At 42.3% G+C, this 23,306-nt stretch overlaps 1 protein-coding gene across 5 annotated transcripts; it reads left to right on the plus strand.

Annotated features, from left to right (window-relative positions):
- Positions 1-9,013: 9,013 nt before the first annotated feature.
- On the plus strand, positions 9,014-21,644 carry TMEM177 (transmembrane protein 177). 5 transcript variants are annotated; one of them, XM_066553558.1, is made up of 4 exons: positions 16,915-17,330; positions 17,418-18,218; positions 18,797-19,125; positions 20,239-21,644. In XM_066553558.1, the coding sequence occupies exon 4, from the start codon at positions 20,253-20,255 to the stop codon at positions 21,201-21,203; it is 951 nt and encodes a 316-aa protein (XP_066409655.1). In that variant the 5' UTR covers positions 16,915-17,330; positions 17,418-18,218; positions 18,797-19,125; positions 20,239-20,252; the 3' UTR covers positions 21,204-21,644. The 5 variants fall into 5 exon arrangements, with proteins under 5 accessions (XP_066409659.1, XP_066409655.1, XP_066409656.1 ...); XM_066553559.1 differs by lacking the exon at positions 17,418-18,218; XM_066553562.1 differs by lacking the exons at positions 16,915-17,330; positions 17,418-18,218; positions 18,797-19,125 and adding an exon at positions 9,014-9,032.
- The last annotated feature ends 1,662 nt before the right edge of the window (positions 21,645-23,306 follow it).

Below are 23,306 nucleotides of genomic sequence, written 5' to 3' on the forward strand. Positions count from 1 at the left end.
GCTTTAATAATTAACTCAACCCTCCCCTACATAAAAACTATGCTGATATCTAAATTAAACAACCAAAAGTCACTCTTAGAATGGCTACTTTGTTACACTGACATTTGTGATGATGAAAACATGGTCAATTTCAACACCTTGCAGCGCTCCTCATTGGCAGAGATTTGATGATGCCTTTTATAACTGACAATACAAAACACCAGACTGCTCAGTTTTTAGCCATGTTACCATTTGAAAACAGTCTTATGCAACAACCCTGTCACCCACATCCTTCTTCTCCCAGTCCTATCACTGTCAGCTATATCACCCAAATTTAAAACAACTGATAGGGGAGGAAAATAGAATCTGAAATGTTATGCAGTGCCCACATATTTAATTAAATAAGGGAGAAGACAAATGCTATTAAGGACTCAGCTTACTGCACAGGGTGAAGGGAAGGCTGGGATGGAGATGACCCTTCCTAGATCTAGGAGGGTCCATGCTGGAACTCTGCCTGTACATGAACCCTCAGGAACAACATGTCTGTGGACTCATTGCTCAGGCTTTGATGTCTCTGTGCATGGCTTTCTTCCCACCCCATTTAACATTTTAGATGAGAAGGCATCCTCCTAATGTGGGCTATAATCTCTGTTATTTCCACAGATCACTGATGGGACCACGAACAAGCAAGTGAGTACATCTGGGTTTCTGTTCCTCCACTTTCCTCCCCTGTCAGCAGTAGCAACTCTTTCCTCCTTTTCCTACCCCAGAGAAGCACAAACACCATGAACATTGTGAGCACCCTCATTTACCACCTCTGTTCACTCCAATCCCAAATGTGTTTTTATGCTTACAACAGAAATACTCCAAACACTCTTTCAGTGCAGGTCCCCGCCTACAAGACAAAGACTCTGAACAAGTGTGTGCATCCTTGCACAGACCATGTTGTCCAAGCAGGTCCATGCATTTGCTATGGGCCTTTGGGGACCTATCCTTTATAGAGCAAGTGCATTTTATATGATGCTTACACACCAGCACTTCACACTTCCTCCCACACCCCCACATTAGTTTGCTCAGGTTGGTAATTCACCATTGCTTTGACATCTGGCACTACAGTCAAAGCAGGATCTCACTTACTGAGGCTGCAAGGCAAGCACATCTCTGTTTCCCTACAGTTTTGTCACCTCATCATGTTTCACAGCAGAAAGTTCATTGCTGCCCCCATGACAAGGCTCTTCTGCTACTAAGGAATTGGTTTCCCATCAGGACTGCTCTGGCAGCAAAGCCTGTCCAAGAAGTTTGTCTGAGTTCAAGCTCCCACCTACAGGTTCTTCACCCCATTCAGGTGTGCTAACTTAACTTTTTCCTGTAGTTATGCCCTCAAACGTTTTTTTTAAGTGGATTTGCTTCTGGGAAACTGTAATGTAGCATGTCACAGAGATTCAACTACTCTTGCCAAGCAAGTAAGATTTCCTCTTACACTATACCATAAAATACTAATGCACACACAGCGAAGCCTGGACAAAAAAAAAGCAATTTGGTATAATTTTGTATGTTTTGGATGGAAGAAAGGCTGATCAAACTTCTGGTAAATTAGGGTTTACTCCTATGTTGCTACTAAATTAGGGATTATTCCCATGCTTCCTACCCTACAATAAAGTATATTAATTTCCAGACCAGAATGTGCACATAGGAACTTACTCTGCCAAGCACAGAATGAATCAGAGGGATATGAGAGGATCTAAGGACTCAGCTCAACTTTTCCCACTGTGCCCATTCACAGCTGCATTCAGTGGCACTAAGTCACAAGACAGATGTTCGTCAGCCCTTCCACACATGACCCTGCCCCAGGAGCTCTGTGGTCAATGCCCCCAAATAAGACAAATCCTTCACAGAAGTACAAGAAAGTCAGTGCAGGAATGAGGGCACAGGTAAAGCAGTTCTGTATCTGAAATGTGATTTGTTGGGATCTGTCATCTCTTTTGTTGGAAATGAAATCAACATTTCAGCAATAACTGCTCTATCACACTGTATATATATATATATATATATATATATATGTATTAAAAAAAACTAACAAAAACCAAAACCTTGAAATTATATAAGAAAAACAGAGCTAGAAAAATTTTAAACTTCCACCATTACCAGCCTCTCTTGGGATCTAGCTGATTTTATTTCCATCATCTTCCCCAACCATGCTATGTATTATTTCAGTCAATTTGATGTTGAGCAGTGTGGTTACCTACCCTTTAGGAGCAGGCTCTTATATTTGCTTTATAATTGTCAGTTGTCACTCTGTGTTTTTCCTGCTATCTGCTGCTTATGCTTTGGATTTCTTTCCCACTCTTTGTTCCCAAATGCTGCAACTACAAACCATGGATCTGTAAACTTACAGCCATTCCTTCATTTACAGGGCAGGCACCAACACATCTCTGAGATCTGTCTGCAAGCATCCAAGCAAAAATCAATTCCAGACATACTGTATCAATTTCAGCACTATGTAGGAACTGGCAGAGTTTAAATCTCTTAGCTTTGTACATCTTGAATCAACTCTGCCTTTCCCTTGCATAGATACAAAGGTAGAATAATCTTCCTAACTTTGAAGGGGTTTGATTCATGGGTACATCTGTCTAAAGAAATGAAATAAATGTGTTTCTCCCAATTCATACATTTTCTGAGGAAGGGGGAAGATGCAATCACTTGATTTTGACACTTCTAGTGACCATCAGCTAATTTTACCTTAGTCCCACATTCTCTGAAGGAATCACAATGGAATAAAAGCTTAATCTTGTTCTCATTCAAGTCAATAAAAAATTCCCATTGGTTTAAATTAGAGCATGAGTGATCCTGAAATATGAGTCAGAATTGCACAACTCAATTTTCATTGGGCTAGGCCTAAAGAATCTCCTTTAAACCACATACTCACTCAAGTTCCTCATGTGCAAAAATACTGGTTTACCAAGTGAGTCCCCAAACCCTGACTCACTGAATTCCCACTACAGTACTGTAAATATTACCTAGGGATTTAGAGATTTGTTCTTTCACCTTATAGCACCATCACTTTTTTCCTTCCCTAAGTCTTCTCCTCTGCAAGCCCCTACACTTTGCCCTGTGCCTTTATAGAAACAGCAAGAGCAATAAACTTTTGTTTCCCTCTACAAACATTATGAAGCTGCTTAATTATTAAAATGACTGTGTTGTTTCACTAGAGGGAAAAAGTCAAGCTCTGCATGTTCTAATTGTTTGTTTTCTTCTCAGTTTCCTTGGCATAGGTTTATTTTTTTTATAAAAGCTTAAGCAAACATTTCTTCAGGCTCAGAATTCAAAAAGTTCCTGGTGAATTAAACCAGTTGCGACTCACCAACCTGAATCTTTCCATGCAGACATGATGAGGGGAGGTGATTTCATTTTATGGTAAGATGCCTGCAGGACATCTATGAATCTCTGGAAGTGAAAGAATATTGTTGGCCTTTCAAACCCCAAGAGTTACAGTCTAAAACCTTCTTGAATCTGTAGCTGAGCTACAGGCAGTGTATTGCAGAGGGGGTTTTCTAGTCAAGATGTAGCTGATGCTGTAATAAACTGTGGTTCACGAGATCTTTGTGGCTGCCAGGCCCTTGCCTGGGCCATCCAGCACAGCAGCAGCTGTGCAGAGAGGCTGTGCAGGCACAGCTTGCCACAGCACTCCTCACAGCAGTGACACAGGACATGGCTCCTGTCTGGAGAGACAGCTTCCTGTCAAAGAGCTCAGGCCCTAACTCTTGCCCCACATCACTCCTGCCCATGCTGGGAGCTGCCTGCAGGAGCTGCAGGCAGGAGAGAGCTCTCACTTCCCTCTCTTTATGAAAATTGTCATCACTAAGGTTTAAGCTCCCTTTCTCTTTGCCTTTTCAAGGCCCCTCAGGCTCAGCTCCAGCAGATGGGCAGCACAAACGTGGTGATTCCAGCAAAGCTGAAGCCAGCATATGCAGGGGATTTGAGTGTGCTCAACGGATCCAGTCCAAATGTCAGCCAGCCTGGGAGGGGTTCCAGCCACAAATGAGTTCAGGACAAATGGCCAAAGTCTTTTTTCAGCCTGGAGAAAGTTGGCTTTGTGAAACATGCCCAGTGAAACCTGCACATATGGTAGCTTTAGCTGCAGAAGACTTCATGTGCATAATCCGCCTTCCCGCACTTCTGTCGCTGACAGCTGGGAGGTCACTATAATTATCCTGAATTTGGATGCTGAGCAGCACTCAGCACTTGTCTGTTTAGGGGAAGAGAGAAAATCTGTTTGCAAACGGCTTGTAGCGTAATGCCTTCAAAGAGTGCCTGCCCCTTCTCCTTTATAAGGCCTGTGCACTGGGAGATCAAGCAGAGGATTAATGGAGTGGGTACTCATCCACTCGAGGTTTTGTTAAAGCTGAGTCACAAAACCCAATTAGTCGTTGGGATGTCCAGGCAGGATTAATTTGGGATTGGAAATAGGCTGGTAAAGAAATGCTGGGTGTGTTTCTCCTCCTCCTCCTCTGTCAGTGCTGTGAGAAGATTTCGTGTGTGTGGGATGTGGTGTGATCAAGTGGCTAGTCCATGAGGGAGGTTCTCAGCAGCAAGTGGAATAAGACATGTTACTCTCTAAGCTGCAAGGAAAAACAGAAGGAAGGTCACTTTGTTCTCTCTTTGCAATATTTACCTGCTATTTTATCAGAACTGCAGAATCCTTCTCTATTAAAAAAATTATCTTAGACTCTTGATGAAGCTGGGCAATTTTTAATCAGAGAGAGATACACTTAAGGGGTTGTACAGTTTCTCAAATTTTTTTCATGACAGCTAAGTCCTGTTCAGTTATTTATCAAGTAACACCCAAAAGGTACTTAAAGAAGCCCAGAAGGATCCAAATTTAAGGCCAAGAAGACAGCAGAACTGTCCTGATCTTCCCTACTAGAAAGAGAGCACATCATCCTGTGTGCACTACTCAGGTTATAGCAATGCAAATTTTTCAGGATCAAGAATCTTTTGGGATGGTGGCAATCAGAGTGGGATGTGCACAGTGTGCACTTCCAAGTACATTCCTCAAAACCACATTTTTGTGTCAGTCCTTCCCTTGGAGGGCAGTAGGCTGGAGGACCTAAGAGGATGGACATGACAGGTCAGAAGCACTGTGGTGTTCCACAAGCAACTCCCAGAGTGGCAATTTGTAAAGGACCTCCTGTACCTGGGACTTTCTCCAAATAACAATTAGACTTTCCAGGAAAGTACACACAAAAGTGTGATGTCGTGACTTCTGAGAACACAGCACTCTCTGCTTCAGGATTTGTCCTTAAAATGTACAGTGCCTTCAAACAAAGAGAACTGGGGCTTCATGCCTCTGTTTAACTCTGCTCCTACGCATAGTTACTCAATGTTCTTCAAAGTGGATGACATTACCTGCTCTCAGCTATGCAGGTGTACTGTGCAAGCAAGGAACTGTAACACAGAGCAGCAGGATGGCATCAGAAGGAAGGGTCTTTCATTTTTGACTTATTCATGACCCATACAGCTAATTTAAATTATTTGTATAATTCTGTTTAGACAGAATGTGTTGATGTTTTGCTCTCTTAAACCCAGAGGGCATTTTTAGGTGATCTAATATGCTATTCCAATGCTTTCAATACTAGTTCTTGAATGAACTCTCTGATCACAGAATCATCGAATGGTTTGGGTTGAAAGAGACCTTAAAGATCATCTCTTTCCAACCCCTCCATCTTCTAGTAGACCAGGCTGCTCAGAGCCCACATCCAACCTGGCCTTGAATACTTCTAGGGATGGGGCATCCACAGCTTCTCCAGGCAACCTGTGCCTCACCACCCTCACAGTGAAGAATTTCTTACTTATATCTAATCTAAACCTGTGCATTCGTCTGTCAAACAGAAGTATTTCCCATAAAATCTAAAGGGGTACAAAACTGTAAAGGGTATAGTGACCCATTGTTTGTACTTGGGAGGAGAGGAGACCTTCTGGGTTAGCACAAAGCTTTAGAAAACAGAGGCCTGAAACACAGCTCTCTGCTCTGATGTCTTCCTGCAACAGCCCCTGGAGAAAAGTATAATTTATGAAGCACTGAGCTTGCAAGTTAAATGAGCCATGTTGTGTGATCTGTGCATTCAAGAACAGGCTCACTTCTTACATGATATGTGAGATGCCGCAGGCTGCTCTTAGAGAAGCGAGTGACACTCCTGGACCAAGATGATTCAGTGTTTCTGCTTTCCAGGTCCTGCTATTGTGCAGATATTAAAAGATGGAAGAGGCACAGCATACAATGTTTGTTGTGCACTGCAGTGAATCTCTTCCCAGTCACACAGCCAAGTTTGAAGCTAAATTCAAATGAAAACAATTCATTTCAATGAAGATAAATTGAAGTTTGCAAAAGATATTTCCCAGAGAGTGCAACTGAGACAGATGATTTCCTCATCATCTTTGGAAGGAGAAGGTCACTTGGGAAGAGGTGAGTGAAAATTAGTCAAGAGTGCCTGTCCAACAGCCCTTCACAGGGAACTGGATCAGATTCAGCTTTGGTGGATGAAAAATAGCGAGACAGGCATTCTGTCAGCTGCCCTTTCCCCCTTCCTGCCATCAGGGGATTCTCTGGTACCAAGCTTTAGCCTTTCTCCTAAGAATAATTATCAGATAGAAAACCCTGTGGACTCCTCCAAATACCTTAATTCTTTCAGTGCATAAGGCGCTGCCACTGGGGGTGACAAGATGAAACCACCCCTGGAGAACTGACAGGGCTAAGCCCATGCTGCTTTCTGCCAGCTTGTGATCCACTCCACTCTCTCATCACATGCACCAGTCAATGCCCGTGCCAAAGCAGACAAATGCCTCTCACTCAGTAGCTGGGAAGTACAGAGACATCTTTTCCTGTTTTCTGGACCATAAAGCACAGGGAAATGTGCCACGGATTACCTGATCTGCTGGTGCTTTTTCCAGCAGAAACCCCCCAAAAGGTGGAAGGTAAGAACGACCTCTTGCAACTGCTGCCTTTTTTAGGAACAGTGGTGCCCAGGGCTGGCTGGCAGCTGATGGAAATGGGCATGAGTGGTACAGAGCCCAGCACCCAGAAGGTGCTGCAGGGGAGGGGCCACTGGTGCAGGGCACAGGTAAAATGCCAGGGGTCAGCTGGAAGAGGGAGGTGGCCATGTGTGCATTAAAGGTGAATAAAATGGGAGAACTTATTAAATCATTGTAAGGCATTTCCCCTTGAACAGACATTCCTCAAGCAGAGGAAATGGAGGTGGAATTTGGGATGAGTTTTGAAACCATTCTTATCTATAATAATGCAACAATAATCAATAATCCTATTACTTGTGCTTCCCCCCATGGTGATCTTACTTGGCACACTGACTTTTTGGAGCCTTGTGTCCAACTTTATCTACACAGTGTTTAGGGCTCTGAACACATTTGGTTGTTGCATGAAGTCCCCAGCTACTTTAAACTAGTATTAATTGAAGACCAGCATAAGGAAGAACTGAAGAGTCTGTTTTTCAAAAGAAAAAGTCTCTTGGACAAGTCTAAGCAGATCACTCTTCTGCTTAGAAAAAGAGAGTAAACCCCAGGTTAAACCACTGAAGAGCACATGCAGCCCTAGTGACCTCCTGGGAAAGATTGTGAATTGAGACCCATCCGTGTGTTGTTTATCAAAAATGATTATGTCAACAAAAATGCACTTATTTTTCTCTGCTGCTTTTCTGACAATCTCTTGTAATTACCTTGGTTTGAGATAGCATTTGATAGCATCTAGCAACTGAACAACCTTGACTGGCACCTCTGATTACAAGAGACTAGATGGTGGGAAACCTGAAATTTAGCTTTATTTGCTTTAGAGTACTTATTCTTTTATACTTGATCCAAAGCCCACTGGAGTCCAAATGAAAGTTTCCATTTCTTTAGGTTTTAGTTCAATACCTTTGCCAAAAGTAATTTAGTCACAGACTGACTACTAGCATATGGAATCAAAACCAATCTTACAAAGAGATGTTACACAGTGTTTGTGGACAGCAGGGGCTCAGCATGGACTTTCACATGGGAGAAAGAGGCTCTCTAGGTCACTCCTGAGGTACTTTGGCAGGATAAAGAGTAGTACCACGAGTGCTCAAATGTTGTGTTGTCCATCTGGCACAATTGGGCCAGACAGATTGATTCTTCAATGACCTCAATGCAGCAAACTTTCCCCTAACAAACCCAGATTCTGTTATTTCTTGTCTGGACCTAGAGTAACTTAGGAATGCAGATTGTTAGAGCTTAAACATGTAGTCTCTGAAAAACAAACCTGCAGGCAGGTTTTGTTACAGCCATTTAAATGGATTAACTCTAATACAGACAAAGTTGGTTACTCTATTTATTTCCCCCTGCCCTGTTTTCATGCATATTATCTTACTTCCTGCAATCCCAGTGGCATAGAAATCAAGCATCTCTTCATTAAAATTCAGAGCTAATAATTTTGGCATCCTCTGTGCAATGAGCAGCTTTATTTCAGATTGCACATAGCCTACATTTTGTACCATAGACAGCTTTACAGAGTAAAGCAAGATATATAGTGGCCAAATAAAAGATGAAAGGAGCAGGTTGAACCTTTCAGGCACAGAGGGTTTTTGGCTAGAAGGTCTGCCAGGACTACATTGTCCTTGTGGTCATTATCAGAACAGGGTTTTTAGGTTTAGAGTTTTTATTAGACTTTCCCCAATACTAACAACAGTATACACACAATTGAGATCTTGATTTTTGTGTAAAATGGCTAACTAGTACTGCTCACATCTTTAGAAATGGTCCTTAAGGTTCGTAAATTTGCAGGTTAGAAAGGAAACAAGACTCAGGTGGCCTAGATCATGAGATGAATCAATTAAACTGGGGTACATTTAAGGGAGAGAGAGAAGTTGTTAGTGAATGAAGTCTGTTTTGGAAAAAAAGGGTATTTCTGTTTGGTCTTTGTATTGGTTTTTTTTTTTTCCCTATGTTGCCAGTTGTTCTGCAAATGAAGCTTTTCACACTGCTCCTGACTTACTGCATTACTGAGGATAGGCTTGGACAACAAACAGGTTTGTTAATTTTTTTTCATTTAAAAATTTTTTTTGGTCTGCACTATAGTTTCTGTCTGTGTGTGCATTTCCATGAAAATTGTTCGTTGCTGTTCTTCCTTAGTATGGAGCAAAAACAAGTACCTGAATGTTCTCCAAGAGTACTCAGGAACAGTCTTCCTGTCCTGTAACTGGATGGAATGTTGGCATCTGTGTGCAGAAAATCATGGTATCAGAGGGATCTGTGAGCTATAGTCAGCTCTTGCTGGTTAGAGTGCTGTTCTGCACGTTCTCCTAAACTTAAATCTGTTAACTTTGAATGAGTAAATCCTGTGACATAAAAAGATACATTTATTACAATTCTTTTCTGTGTTTGAGCTGTGGACACTATGACTCCTCACCTGGTTCTTAGATGTTGTCCCTCATCTGTGAAGTTTCTCTCTGTAAACCACTTTGGCTATCTGTAGCACTTGATATGGCTGCTCCTGACTTTAACATTAAATTATCTATGACATACTATCCAGTGAGTAGCTATATTATGTGTTAAGTTTTCCTTTGTTTTTATGGGTAATATGGACTGCTCCTTCAAACACAGCTTCCAGCTTTTTGATTGACTCTCCAGTTCTCCAGTTTGTCAGGTCCATGTGATTCTCCAGATGCAATTGTGCAATCAGTCACTGTTATCAGCTCCAGATTAGCAGGGAGATTGGTTTGCATTCATCAGAAGTATTCTTGGCATTTACCAACTTATGTTTCAGAATGTGGATTATTGGTTATCCCTGTGTCTTCCCATGTGACATACAAATGTAAACTTCAGTGCTAATAGCCTCTTGCAGGTGTGGCCTAACAATCACAGGTCCCTGCCTTGCATATTCTTAGTCATAGAGTTTCATACTTGTTTATCTGCACCTAGAATTTTATCCTCACCATAGTCCACTTTCTCAGTCCTTTGTTTATATTTTAAGGTGAAGAATACCTTCAGTTGGGGAAAAACAATGGTTTCTACTTTGGGTTTTATTAATAAATTGTTAGGAGGCTTGAAGAGAATGTAACACCACTGACACAAACAACAGACTCTCTGAAACAAAACTGGTTTCTGCATACCAATGCACATCCCCTTTTGTAGGATGCTGGATGGGTTGAAGTTTGTCTCTGGGTTTTTATGGTTATTTCTCCTCATACAGAGTTATTTGTAGGATATTGTTTTATACCATGAATATGCGTTATCACTTTAAAGGACGCTGAACCTGTGGTCCTTCACTTTTCAGTACTGAGATCTGGATGATTTTAGTTTTGGGCAACTCTTGGAAGACAGCAAAAAATTTGTTGTGGTGTGACTGTGGGTGGCAATAACATCAGCTGTGTAGATCTTCAATGCTTATTTTAAAAGGTACTCACAACATCTTTCTTTAGAGCTTACTTTCACAGATTGGGATGCTCATGCTGCAAGCCAGCTATAGGAAATTGTGTGTAGCCTGCACTTCATTAGGCATCATCAGCAATATATAATTGGAGTGGCAGTAGATGTATAAATGAACTTGATATTATGGTATCTGGATTTCCCTTTAGCAGCTATCCTGAAAAAGCTATTGACCTGGAAAGCTAGTATTTGATTAAAGAGATGCTCATAAACCATGTAAACAAACCTATCTCTTTCAAAACAAATTTACTGCTTAAACAGGAACGAGTCTCTCTGGATGATACTGCTTTCTTAAGACCTTTTATCTGAGAGAGGATCTCTTCAAAACTTAATTTATTTGCAAGCACACAAGAACTGATCCAGTTATATATAAAGCTGCAATATGTGCAGTCTCAGAGATCTGTGCAGTCTGAAATACAGCTCAAAAAGTTTCTTAAAGTACTGGAAGATCCTTAAGTGACTGATGAAATAGAAAACATGGACTGTTCAGTGGCCGAACACGTTTTCCCAAGAAGAGTGTGTGGGATCAGACCCCTTCCCTCCTACACACTGCCATACCACAGTGCTAAAGCAGACAGATTTCACCTGGTTTGCAGGGTGGTTGGTTTATGGAGAACAGCTTTGGTTTACTGTAGCTGCTCTCTGCTTCACACACTCTGTGTAAGACTTGATCAGCTCCCACTCAGAAGCTGTTATTTTTCTCCTGTTACACATGCTGTCCAAGAAAAAAGCTGTGTGTTACAGCTATATGTGATCCCATCTTCTCATGATGACCTTTTCTGAAGTATTTTAAAGTAAGACCTCTGACTGAGGGGAAAAAAACCTAGGTGCCACTTTGAGAGAGGGTAAAAAAACTGTAGGCAGGTGTCTTTGAATTAGAAACTCAACAGACTGGGCCTGAGTCTCCAGCTCCCCACCAAAGCACTGGGCAATCAGTAGGGTAACATAAAGAAAATGCTGGATTTCCAGTGCTAAAGAAAATTATTTGTGCATTAACAGAATGTGTCTTTTGTTACTGTTATCAGCATGAGTCTCCTTTTCCTAGACAGTAAAAATGTGGGTCTGAGCTTTGGTAATAACACTGAATAAGACAAGTCTTAAACAGATTGAATTAATAGGAATCCAATGTTCCAAATAGATCTCACTTTAACATTCATCTTGCATTTTCTCATAATTTAATTCTGTTATTTCTAGTGATAGCTCTTCCCTAGAACTGGGATGTCTTTTCAACTGACTTGAGGCAGAGTGGAATCTCTGGTCTGGTACTACAGTAGAATGTACTGGTTTTTAGACTAGCTGGCATTCTGTCTGTAGCTTCCACAGCTTTTAATGAGACAGGAAAAATTACCTTTATCTGCAGTGATAAGGACCTTCCTGGAAGGTCACAGCATTTGTGAAGTAATCCAACTATGGAGTAGTGCTCAGTGACCACCTAGGCTGATTGACTCAGTGAAACAGCCCCAATTTCTGCTTGCTTTCAAATATTATTACCTTTGCAGTAACTTCAAATATTCCCAAGGTTAGACAGTATGATTCAATCTGTTAAATATTATACCATTGCCTCAAAGAACTGGCATCCTCTCCTTCCCAAGACACACTTCTTCCAATTCTGAAGGGAAACGGTGCTAATTAGCTGTATTATGAAGATATGACATCTTAATTCACTACAGTACCTTCCTTTTAGGAGAGCTAGCTAAATGCAGGACCAGAGCTCTTTAAAATAACTGTATTAGTTATAGACAGTGAACAATTGTCCTGGTTAACAGCTTGGCTCATGTGCACTGCCAAGAAAACCCAGGCTAGACAATGAACTTATGTTTGTCAGTTTTCATTTGATTTCATCAAATGACATCACAATGGTGTCTGTAGTACAATTAATGCAATATGGTATAGGGTCTGTCTGCACAATGTGGATACGCCTGAAGCAGTTTTAAAGAGCAGTAGACTACTTGCAGAACCATGGGCTTCAGCATGAATTGATTTGACCAGATGCTGCAAGTGGTTTTCTTCTCAGCTCTCTGCTGCAGGTATCCAGATTTTCTACTAGCACCCGTGTTCACCTGCTGGATATCACAGAATCAGCAAGTTTGGAACAGATCTTCATGATCATCCAGTCCAACCATCAATGTAGCACCACCACAGTCACTCCTAAACAAGGTGGATGTGTGTATTAACCTCAGCAGAGATTGCAAAGCACATTCAGATCAAGGATTGTTTGATGATTACGCTCAAAGGAATCCTGCTTGAAGGAAGGATTTTCTATTTTACTTCACAGGGTGCTCACTCTTTATCAGCTTCTGGTACATCCAGATAGAGGTGAGGGAGCTTGTACAATTAGCCCCCAGCTCTGAAAATGCAGTAGCAAAGAGATAAAAACCTGCATATTTTCCCTTTTCTGTGTCTGCTGCCACAGAGAGCCTGTCTGTGGTTTAGGCAGGTCTGGATCAGCAAATCAATACTTCAAAAACTCTGGAAAGAAAAGTTAGTCCCAGAGCTGTGTAGCCATCCAAATGACTTGCAGCCTCTTTATGGCTTCCAAAACACTAGTTTTTCATTCCCTGATCAGTTCCAAGCTGTGATATAGTAGGAAGAAAATATCTTCCCAGTTCTTTAAAGACTCTCTGCTTTACTGTGATCTATATACCTGCCAATACCAACAACAAAATTAGTCATCTTTTTAGTCCTTCTTTAATATATATATATAAATACAGGGGTTTGAAGGTTTGATTTGAGACCAGAAATATAACTACCTCTTCTCATGGCTGTGTTTCTGAATGTTTATCCTTTATTATGCTTGTCTACATTACCCATCTTGAGAGGAAACACAAGGTACTATCTTTAATAACATGAACATACCCCAGGTATAAGAAAAATAGTTGTGAATAGTTCATCTTTTTCAACAGAAGAGGTCTAACAAGGAAATGGGAACTTTTTTTTCCTACTACTTCTTATACATGGCTTTGATTATCAGCATAAGAATGCCATTTCAGCCAAACCTTGTCCGTAAACCTGATAGAAAGGAAAATGTGGTTTCTAATCTGCGTTAACTGAGCCAAAAGCAAACTCCTGGTATACAGGCAAAATTTGCAGTTGTGTTCCCCATCAGCTGGTGAGTGTGAATGTTCCATGGGTGGAACACACGGGACTATGAGGCACAGTGGAATGGGACATGCAGGGATATATTATCAATATTTGCTGCTACCTCCCCTTTCCAGCAACAGAAACTGCTGAGATCTGAAGAGCTGCACCTTCATGCTTTTGCTCAATGCCGTGTATGCTTCAATCCCACTGTCACTGTGCTATTTGCTGCAATTTGGAGATGGGCAACTTGCTCAGAATGACAGCTGGAAAGCCCATCTTGCCACAAGCTCTTCTTCCCCTTCAGTGCAGTTCAAGTACGAACAGGCTCAACCTTTTGGCACCTGTCAAGAACATTAAAGGTCACTTAATACAGCAATTTTCAATGCATTTTGTGCTGAGCTGGAAGTAGTTCCAGCACAGGCCGTTGTAAGTCACCTTAGTACAGGTACTTCCTAGGCATATGTTTTGCTTCAGAGCATTGCACTGCTTCTGCATGTTCATTACTGAAGCACTGCATTCAGCAATACTGAAAAGTGGGCCAGGGAGCTGCTCTTAAAAGAAGGCTCACAAGTCATACCCTTCCTGCACAGTAGGATCTTCCCCAGATCAGTCAACACATCTCACTTCAGGATCTTTTTGCCCTCTAACATTCCCTCTGTTCTTCATCAGATTTCTCTGTCCTCATGTCCTGTAAAACTCCCTAATGTCCACGCTCCAGTTCCCTGGCTTTCATGATTACATCCATAGGTAACTGGTGGATGATCTGTGTCCTGTAGGCTTTGGAATCTCTCTCCTCCTGCTGCTATCAATGCAACTCTATAGACATGCATAGTGTAATTTCCTAATCCCAGACTCCTGCAACCTCTCATCTGACACCTGGGACATACAATGTTGCATAAATTTGTGCCAAAATTATAAGGTTCCCTCTGTTAAAGCTCATACCTAGAGGATGGATTGTGGAAAATCTTGCATAAAAGGGCAGATAAATCAGATAAACAGACTCCATAAAGTAAGAAGATGTTGAGGGGAGACATGTCTACATCTTGGGCTCGTGGACACTCACTGATCACATTTACATTTCTACTTTGGAAATCACATGAGCAAAATAGACTGCAAGACCATATAAATCATTAAGCAAAATGAATGATTTTCAGTTCTGTTTTTAAATGTCAGCCTTTTTCCTAATGTAGCAACAAGGCTTCATACATACAGATTGCAAGTTAGAGAGGCAGATGATGGTAGGTACCTCTATCTTATGGTAAAATATGCGAGAGAACTGGATCATGTTCCTGAATGAGTAAGGCAGAGCGTGTCCTACAGCACCACCTAGCAGGCTAATTTAGAAGTGGTCCATATCCCTGGATCCATGACTGCAATGATGTGTATGTGCATTAAAACCAGGGTGCCCTTCGGTCTTGTTTCACCTTCCTTGGTGTAACAGCTGCTTCTTGAAACAAGAACCGTGCCAGCGTGGTGATTAGTAAAGCTGGGGTGCTGTTTCTCCCAGTTGTATTAATTATAAATCTCTTAAGAGAAACCATAGTAAGAATGCAATGCCAGATTTTTGAGGTTTAGTGTAAGAAATCTTTGTTTTCTAGATCTCTCCACCTGGTGCAGACACACTTCCCAAAGTCAGATTTCACAAACCCACCCAACCTTTTCTCTGTATTCACCAGCAGGATAAGTAAATCTCAGTGTGATGAGGGATTTTTAAAGACTGAGAGTCTCTGAGTGTTTCAGTTAGTGGGAGTCTGTTGTCTGTCATCACCTACATACATGTTTTCTTTGTGCATCTGCATGAAGTTTGAATACCAATGCCAGCTTACAAATTGTAAGTTTTGGCAGATGATGAAGCTCCATGCTGAGGCTGCAGAACAAAGACTGTAACAGCTCTCTGCTGATATAAAGAGGGATGTGAAGTTTTTTAGGTTTTTTGGTTGGTTGGTTTTTTGTGGTGTTTTTTTGTTTTTGTTTTTTTGGGTTTTTTGTTTGTTTGTTTGTTTTTGTGTTATTTTTTTTTTCTGGCTGCCTCATACCTTGTTAGAACCTTGGCACTTCTCAGAGCTTTCAATGCCCCCATTCTGCTGGATAACCTAGCAGAAAATGATGCCTTTTTGTCGGTTACTATGTTTTCTGCTAATAGTGAGATAAACGTGATGCATAAGAGGGTCTGATGGGTGACAGAGCTGGCAAAAAGTGGCTCACAGGGGGACAGGTGAAAAAGGTGGGATCTTTTCTCTGACTTCTCCCTTTGGGTGGCAGCAAACTATTCACCTGCCTTGCCATACTGCATAAAACCATAACCTAAGGGTAGAACTGTGCCCTGTCACAATGGAGTGTGTTTTCTTAGCAACCTGCTTATTGGAAGTTAAAACCAAGGCTGCCATTTCCAGCTTCTGTTCACAACAGGCTATGCCTAGCCAGGCCTGTTTAGTACTAGCATTTCTAAAAATCAGGTCATCTAGTGGGAAAACATAGGATAAATGTATTCATTTGGATACTTTCATGAAAGTCCTAAAAATCCCCATGAATTTGAATTAGAACTCCTAAGTAGTCAGTTTACAATCTTAGTCCTTTAATGTGAACTCGAGTGTCATGCTAAAATGTCTGGAAACTAAACCTTTACTGTAAGAAATGCTTAACTCAGGGGCTGCTGCAAAGAAAGCAAGACCTGTCAAAATGAATCACAAGTAGAAAGTAGGAACAGCTTGCTTTTATTTCTATTCTGTTGCCTCTCACCCAGCATAACTTCCATTTGGATAGTGAAAAATCATTACCTTATGACTGCCTGGTGTGGAGGAACACTTTAAAACAATCATCCAGCATGAGTGCAAGCTTCCTATAAATGAGACAAACCCAACCTTTCACTATCTCCATCCCAAATAAAGCCCTAACCTGGCCAAAACCTATTCTGTATTCTGTCTTTGCAAGGGCAGCACATCCCAGGGGCAAGGCTGGACTTCCCAGAGCCCAGCCCTCGGATGCCGGTGCTTCCAAAGGGTGCTGCCCTGCCACCCACCTCCTCTAATTCCACGTCTTCCAGGGCCTTCGGGGTGCCCAGGCTGTAGATCAAATCCACAAGGACTTACTGAGAAACCACACTGGCCATATGCTTTGAACAAACAATAACTGTAAAGCAAATTTTAAAAAATCCCTGCGTATGTTATTTTACCATAAGAAATGACAGATAAATCCTACACGACGGATGCCAGCTCTGCCACTTGCTGCCTTAGCGGCAAGCATTCCTGCCCTGCAGCGGAGAGAGCTGAATTAACAATACAGATGTAAAGTATTTCGCAGGAAGAACGTTGGGACTTAGAACACAGAAAAAAGTCATGAGGCGGGCAGAGAGCGGCAGTCCCCGCCTCATGCTGCGGCTGCCCTTGGAGGAGTAGGGGGGGTGTCTCTTGCTCTTCGCCTGCAGGGGCAGCGGGTCGGATCCGCCCCTCGGTGCGTTCGCCCGAGGCCAGGTTCAGAGGGTCGGATCCGCCCCTCGGTGCGTTCGCCCGAGGCCAGGTTCAGAGGGTCGGATCCGCCCCTCGGTGCGTTCGCCCGAGGCCAGGTTCAGAGGGTCGGATCCGCCCCTCAGTGCGTTCGCCCGAGGCCAGGTTCAGAGGGTCGGATCCGCCCCTCGGTGCGTTCGCCCGAGGCCAGGTTCAGAGGGTCGGATCCGCCCCTCGGTCCGCTCGCCCGAGGCCAGCCCCGGGCTGTGTCACTGCAGCCACACCCGGCCGCTGTGAGGGGAGCCGAGCCCCGCCCGCCATGGCGCCTCCGCCCGCCCCTTCCGTCCGCAGCCCCGCCTCGGCCCGGGACCCGCGGTAGGTGCTGGGCGGCCGCGGGGCGGGGGGGGCCGGGGCTGTACATTTGTATCACTCTCCTCTGCTATGTTTTTAATTTCGTGACAGCCGGAGCCCTGGAGGTGGGTGCGGCCCGCGCCCTGTTTCCTGATGGATCGTGCCTTAAGCTGGGCTTTCCCTTCGACTACGTGCGATTTTAAAGCAATAAATTCAGTAACACACACGTGTTATGGCCAAACCTGCCCAGATATCCCTCATCTGAACTTTAGCTGATGCAGATCTCTGAATTCAAGTGAGAATTAAGTGCTTGTGACACCGCAGAGATAGAAAGTATTTCAGCATGTGGGGGAGGGCGCCGTGTAACCGTGACTTCATGGTTACTAAACGATTAAATTAGCAGGATATGGGCCACATAAATTGCCTTGCAGTTTCCGGTTGCTATCCTCATACATAAATTGCACAAAGTTTATGAATAAAATAAAGATGTTGTGCACGGTTAGGGTTGCAGTGGGATATCTGCAGGAGCTGAGCATCTGCACTGACCCCTGAGGAAGGTTTGGAAGCATAAATGCTAAAATGTTTTGTGGGCAGTTTTCCTTTTATTTTCCTGACTATTAACTATTATGAGAAAACAAATGTGGCATTTCCTGCTTACTTTTGCATTCGATGTGCACTATCACATTTGATCATGCAAGGAAGGAGTTTTTATTAGGTGATGCAAGAAAGGAGAGTGGAGTTTTCAGTGTGGTCTGTCCTTCCCCACACGGGTATGGATGTAAGCTGAAGGGGGACTTTTTCCTTGAAGCATTTCTAATCTTAAAACGATGTTATCTGTCTCCAGTGGGAGGCCATTCTCTGACAGGAGAAACCTCTGAAGTCCCTGCCTCAGCTTCACATGAGGATCAAGTGGTAGGCTCCCTACAATCATCCCCTTGGAAGTGCTTCCCCCTGCACTGTAAATGACATGACCTTTTCCATCAGATCTAAATACCAGATTTGCTGAGAGGTCATAAACTTCAAAATGGTCGTTTGGTATTAAGTACTACCATTTTCTGGGTTTTAGTTCTATTATCAAGGAGATTTTCTCCTGAAATTTGGTTTCATCCAAGGTCTCGGCTCTTTGGCGTGTTTTTCTTAAATAAGATTGTCAGAAAAACACTCACCTCTGTCTTCAGCAGAATATAAGAATACCACTAGTTATTACACTAAAAAATACATATTAAATTACTGTATGATTACATACATCATTGTTTTTATTAAGCACTCAGTGTGTGTTTAGTGCAGCATAAATATTAAACAAGATTATTCTCCCCCTGGTGGGTTTACAGTCTGAAAGATCTTCATAGGAAGGAGTAGTAATAACATATCATTAAAACACCCCTTTAAATTAATCTCTTTTTGTTTCCCTGTGGTTAACTTTCATTTGCTCTTGATCATGACTGGTGTATCCTGGCATGTTCCTGTGGTGCTGTTTGATGATGTTACAGACCCCAGTTGTCCACTCTGCCCCTCTGTGAGAAGTTCTTGTTCAGCACATGTGGAAGGAGAGCATGTGTCCCTGCTTCAGCTGCTGCCACACAGAGCCCAGCAGCATAGCTGAGACCCACCTTTGATGGCACTGCACGCTCAGACTTGGTTGTATCAAAGCTCAATTCCCTTCTTCCACCTTGGCTTTCTGTGAGGACAGCTGGAAACACTCATGTCTTTAACAGCTGCAGCAAGATTCTGTGAAGCTCGTATGTGAAAGCCCTGAGAGAAGAGACTCTGCAAATGGAAAAAGTGGTGCCCAGTTTTCACTGATTTCTGCTGGATTTAGGTGCCTAATTCACTTTTATACCCTCCCAGTAGGATTGTTCTAGGCGGGAATTTTGTATCCAATAGAATTTTTTTTAAGAGGAAATTGGAGCTTTCCTGGGAAGAGCATGTAATACGGCTTGGACCATAAAAAGAACTGATGTTTCCCAAGGGAAGCATGACTCTTGAACTGAATGAGTTGGCAGGTTTGAAAGTTTTTAAGTTTATTTGCTTATTTAAAGAGTCATAACATAGTCATAGGCCCTGAAACAATTTATCTTCCAGTTTCTGCTCTAGACTGAACATAGTATTTGTCAGAGAAATTATTTCAGAGTCAAATTTTTAAAAGTAGCTGCTGAAAGCATGCTGCTTTCTGAAAATACCTTTTTGCTGAATAAGCTAGAACCACTGCCTGGGAGTTTAAATCTGAAAGAAAAGAAAAAAATGTATAGAAAGCACATACTGTTTCTTGTTGGTTTTTGATTGTTTGGTTTTTGTTGGTTTGTTTTTTTGTTTGTTTGATACTGAGCTTGACTATCCATGAGTACAAACTCCTAAAGGAAAATTCTGTCTCCTGAAATTTTTCAAATCAAAATGTGATCCTGTTTGGAAAGTTGTTGTCAAACTCAGCTTATTGAATTTAGTATTCAGGTTACTGATTAAAATTTTTGCAGCTGTACTGTAGAGGAGGTTGGCATAGACTGATCTAATTATTGGCTCTTTCTGACCTCAGTACCTGTAGACTGTATAGTGGAAGGCAGGACTGGGATTGTGCTAGCAAGGACTAGACAAGTATGTTGGGTAAATACAGGGTATATATTGATTGCTGAGGGAGGAGGAAGTATGGTGGCTTTAGTATTGTCTTTATTGTGGTAAATTGATTTACTGGAGGAAAGGGAGAAGTTAATTCTTCGTATCAATCATCCTGTGTTGCAAGGCCCCAAAAATTATTGTGTATCTCTTCCTCTTGTAAAATTGTTTTGCATTTTGTTAATGTAAAAAATTGTTTCTTTGGTTATTGTGCTCTGCTTCTTCTCATGTTTTCTGCTTTGGTTGTTTGGGGTTTTTTTTAGCACTAGAGAGATGACAAGCCTATCTATGCACACTTTAATTCCTGGTTTTGTGTTACAAACAGGTTAGGATTTGACTATGGCAGTGCGGTTCCTGTGGAAGGCATCAGTGTGGTTCAAGAAGCACAAGATCACTGTGTTGGCCGTTTCTTGCATGGGACTGCTTGGCACTAACCTTTCCTATCACGTGTTTCCTGAGCAGACATTCAAACTGCTGCATGAGTGCTGGTCAGAGGGGCAGCCAGCTGAGCTTTCGGAGAAGCTCTGTGGTGTGTTTCAGGATGTCCTTCAAGATACTGGTGTGAAGTCCACTGGCTCCTACAGAGCCTTTGCAGCTTCTAGCTTCCACCCTGTGAGCGCTGGAATTCCCTGGCTGCCTGAAGGCTGTTTGGTGGGCATCCCGCCTAACTTTGATAGCACAGCTGAGGATAAAAAAGGAATAGTCAACCATGTTGTTGTAATAAATGGCAAGGAAGTAGACTGGGAGAGCAGTGAAGGTGTGGCTTTGAAGGGAGCTCTCACATTTTCCCTTAAAGCTCAGAAGTTTGCCATTGCCAGAGAAGTTGTGTACTTGCAGAATGGCAGCCCTTTAGCAAGTGCAGTTGTGGCTCCAACTTGCTTGGTTGGGACGTTTGTCTGTGGGAGCGCTCTAAAGCTGCTGCTGGGGTTATCCAGTGGCCCTGTGATCCTCCGGGGCCTCTGTAACCTTGTCACTGCCATGGGAGGACTGCTCTGCTACTATGTCTCTTCTGATGCCATCACCTATCACCTGGACTGCAGGGCGGACTCGAAGGCAGCCAGGCTTTCCAAGGACTATGCTAGCGGTGGCCTTGAATTTTATGATAAAATCTTGTCCCGCAACAGGATTTTTCGTGGTTTGATGGGCAAAGAAGGGATGAAAATGTATGCCCCGAGTGGTAACCTTTTCCCAAGGCACTGGTTCAGAATAAAGTATACCCCATACACTTACCGGAGAACTTTGATTCTTAATATTTTAAGAGAGCTCCAGGCATCTGATGGGAGTGCTTGAATTTTAAACTTGTGAATTATGTATTTTGGAACACTGCTGTGCTGCTTTTTTTCTTTTTTTTTTTTTTCTTCTGTATCTTCATTAGAATTTTGGGGTTTATTTTTGCATATAGTTCAGAAAGAGTTATTGCACGTTTCTTGAATAAAGAATTCTCTCTTAAAATATTAAAGACTTGCTTCCAAAGTGCTCGGTTCTGTGTGCATCTCAAATCACAAGACTGCTGAGAAGGGAAACTTTTCAGACACTGATCTGGAAGTTCTGCTGTGCTGCTTTGCCTTCCTGCCATTTCAGTCTGGCAAATTGCAAGGTGCAAGTCCAGCGGAGGTTTGGGGATCATTATAATTTAAACTGAGGTGTTTGCTCTTTCTCCTGTGGAACAACACAGATATTTAAAAAAATGGGCGGTCTGTATCATGTGGTTACATAAATATCAAGACAGAGTGTTTCTGTTCTGTGTAAGTTCTTGTGCTGTGTATATTCTTATGCTGCAGTCACCATTCTTCATGGTGAGACATTAGTTATGCTGCAATTCCTACCAGTACAGACAGTTTATTACCAGCACCTGCATAATTTGCTTAAATCTAGTTCTGCTCTCTCTAGTACATGGTGACTGCAATGTCCCCAGGAGTGGTAGTGTGTAAGAGGACTGTCCTGGATTGTCTTCTCACAAGTAGGATAAGCATGTTGAGAAAAGGTTTTTCTGCTTGCTTTGGTAGAGTTTTTTGTTTCATTTAAAAATACGTGTAGATGTATGTCACCTGTTATGTCAGTGATGGCAAGGTATGAGACATAAGTCTGACATTTGGTGCAGAAACTGGTAAGGTCTTGGATGCAGAGTTGCCAAAGGAGATTATTCTCCTGGCTCAACAAGATTTTGTCTGGCAGGCCAAGCTTTGCCCAGGATTACTTATCTTCTGGAGAAGTCTTTAGTGCATGGGCAGTAAGCTTTCCACTATAGTCTCGCCTTGATTTTCAAGGTGATAGTTTTCAAACTTTGTGGTTCCTTCTTTCCTATGTTTCTATTGCTGTTCCAGTAGCTCTCCCTGGTGACGTCAACACAGTTCTCATCTCTGTCGTCATTCTCACCAGCAGCTTCTATTATTTTTTGTCTTCTCAGTCAGAGATGTGCTGAGTGTCCTCTCTGCCCTGGCTTTGTCCTTTCTTCATCTGCCTCAATAAGAACTGTCACACCTGTGTTTGCTCAAAGCATTACTGAGTTCTGTTTCCCTTTTGAATCACATGGTGACATAAAATTGATATTCTGGCTGCTGAAGCACTGCTGTTGCTTTCCATTGCTGAAGCCATGTGTGTGAGATGTTTGAGTTTCTGCTGAAGTAATCTGTGCCATATGCTTCTGAAACATCACCTATTGCTTGCACTTATCCTCAGCAGGTCATGAGATATCTCTCTGGTGTTTTTCTGGCTGTAAGGCATAAAGCTATTGTTTTTGTGTCCTTTTTGAAAGAGTGATAAAATTTTCCTGGTCTGTGGAATAAGAAGAGACTTTACTTTTAGGCAGGGGTCTTTAAAAGCTTTGAGCTTTTTTTTTTATTATTTACTTGTCTTCCAGATAAATCCAATATAAGACATCACAGAAGTTTGTTGGTAGTGACATAGGGACTCAAGATTGGAATATAATTCCTGGTTTATATAGTCTGTGAGTTTATTTCATCCTCCTGTTACTCCTTCATACAAATCTAAACTCTGTGAAATATTCTGAGGGAGAACTTGGCCCATTTAGTTTATGTGGTTGAAGGAGCTGCTGCTACATAAAGAGTGCAGAGAGGAAATCAAGGCCTTCTTGGCGATTTACAACAAGTAATAGTTTAAACAAAATGAAATTAAAGTAATCTACTTGTCTTCTATCACTCTTTACCGTTGCTTTTCATCATGATGCCTGCAGCTAGTGTGGTTATTTGACATTGTTGGGGTGTAAAGCCCCAGTGGTGTAATGGGTTTTGCAGCTGTGCACTTCACTAGACTCTTGCAGTGGGATTCTCCAAGAAGCTCCATGTATCTATAAATGCTGTGTCCCATTTAACCTTCTCTGAACTGGCTGTGGCACATTGGTGTTGGTAAGGAAGGGCTGGCTAGAACTAAGAT

The sequence above is a fragment of the Molothrus aeneus genome, chromosome 7, assembly GCF_037042795.1.
Source record: "Molothrus aeneus isolate 106 chromosome 7, BPBGC_Maene_1.0, whole genome shotgun sequence".
Taxonomy (NCBI): Eukaryota; Metazoa; Chordata; class Aves; order Passeriformes; family Icteridae; genus Molothrus; species Molothrus aeneus.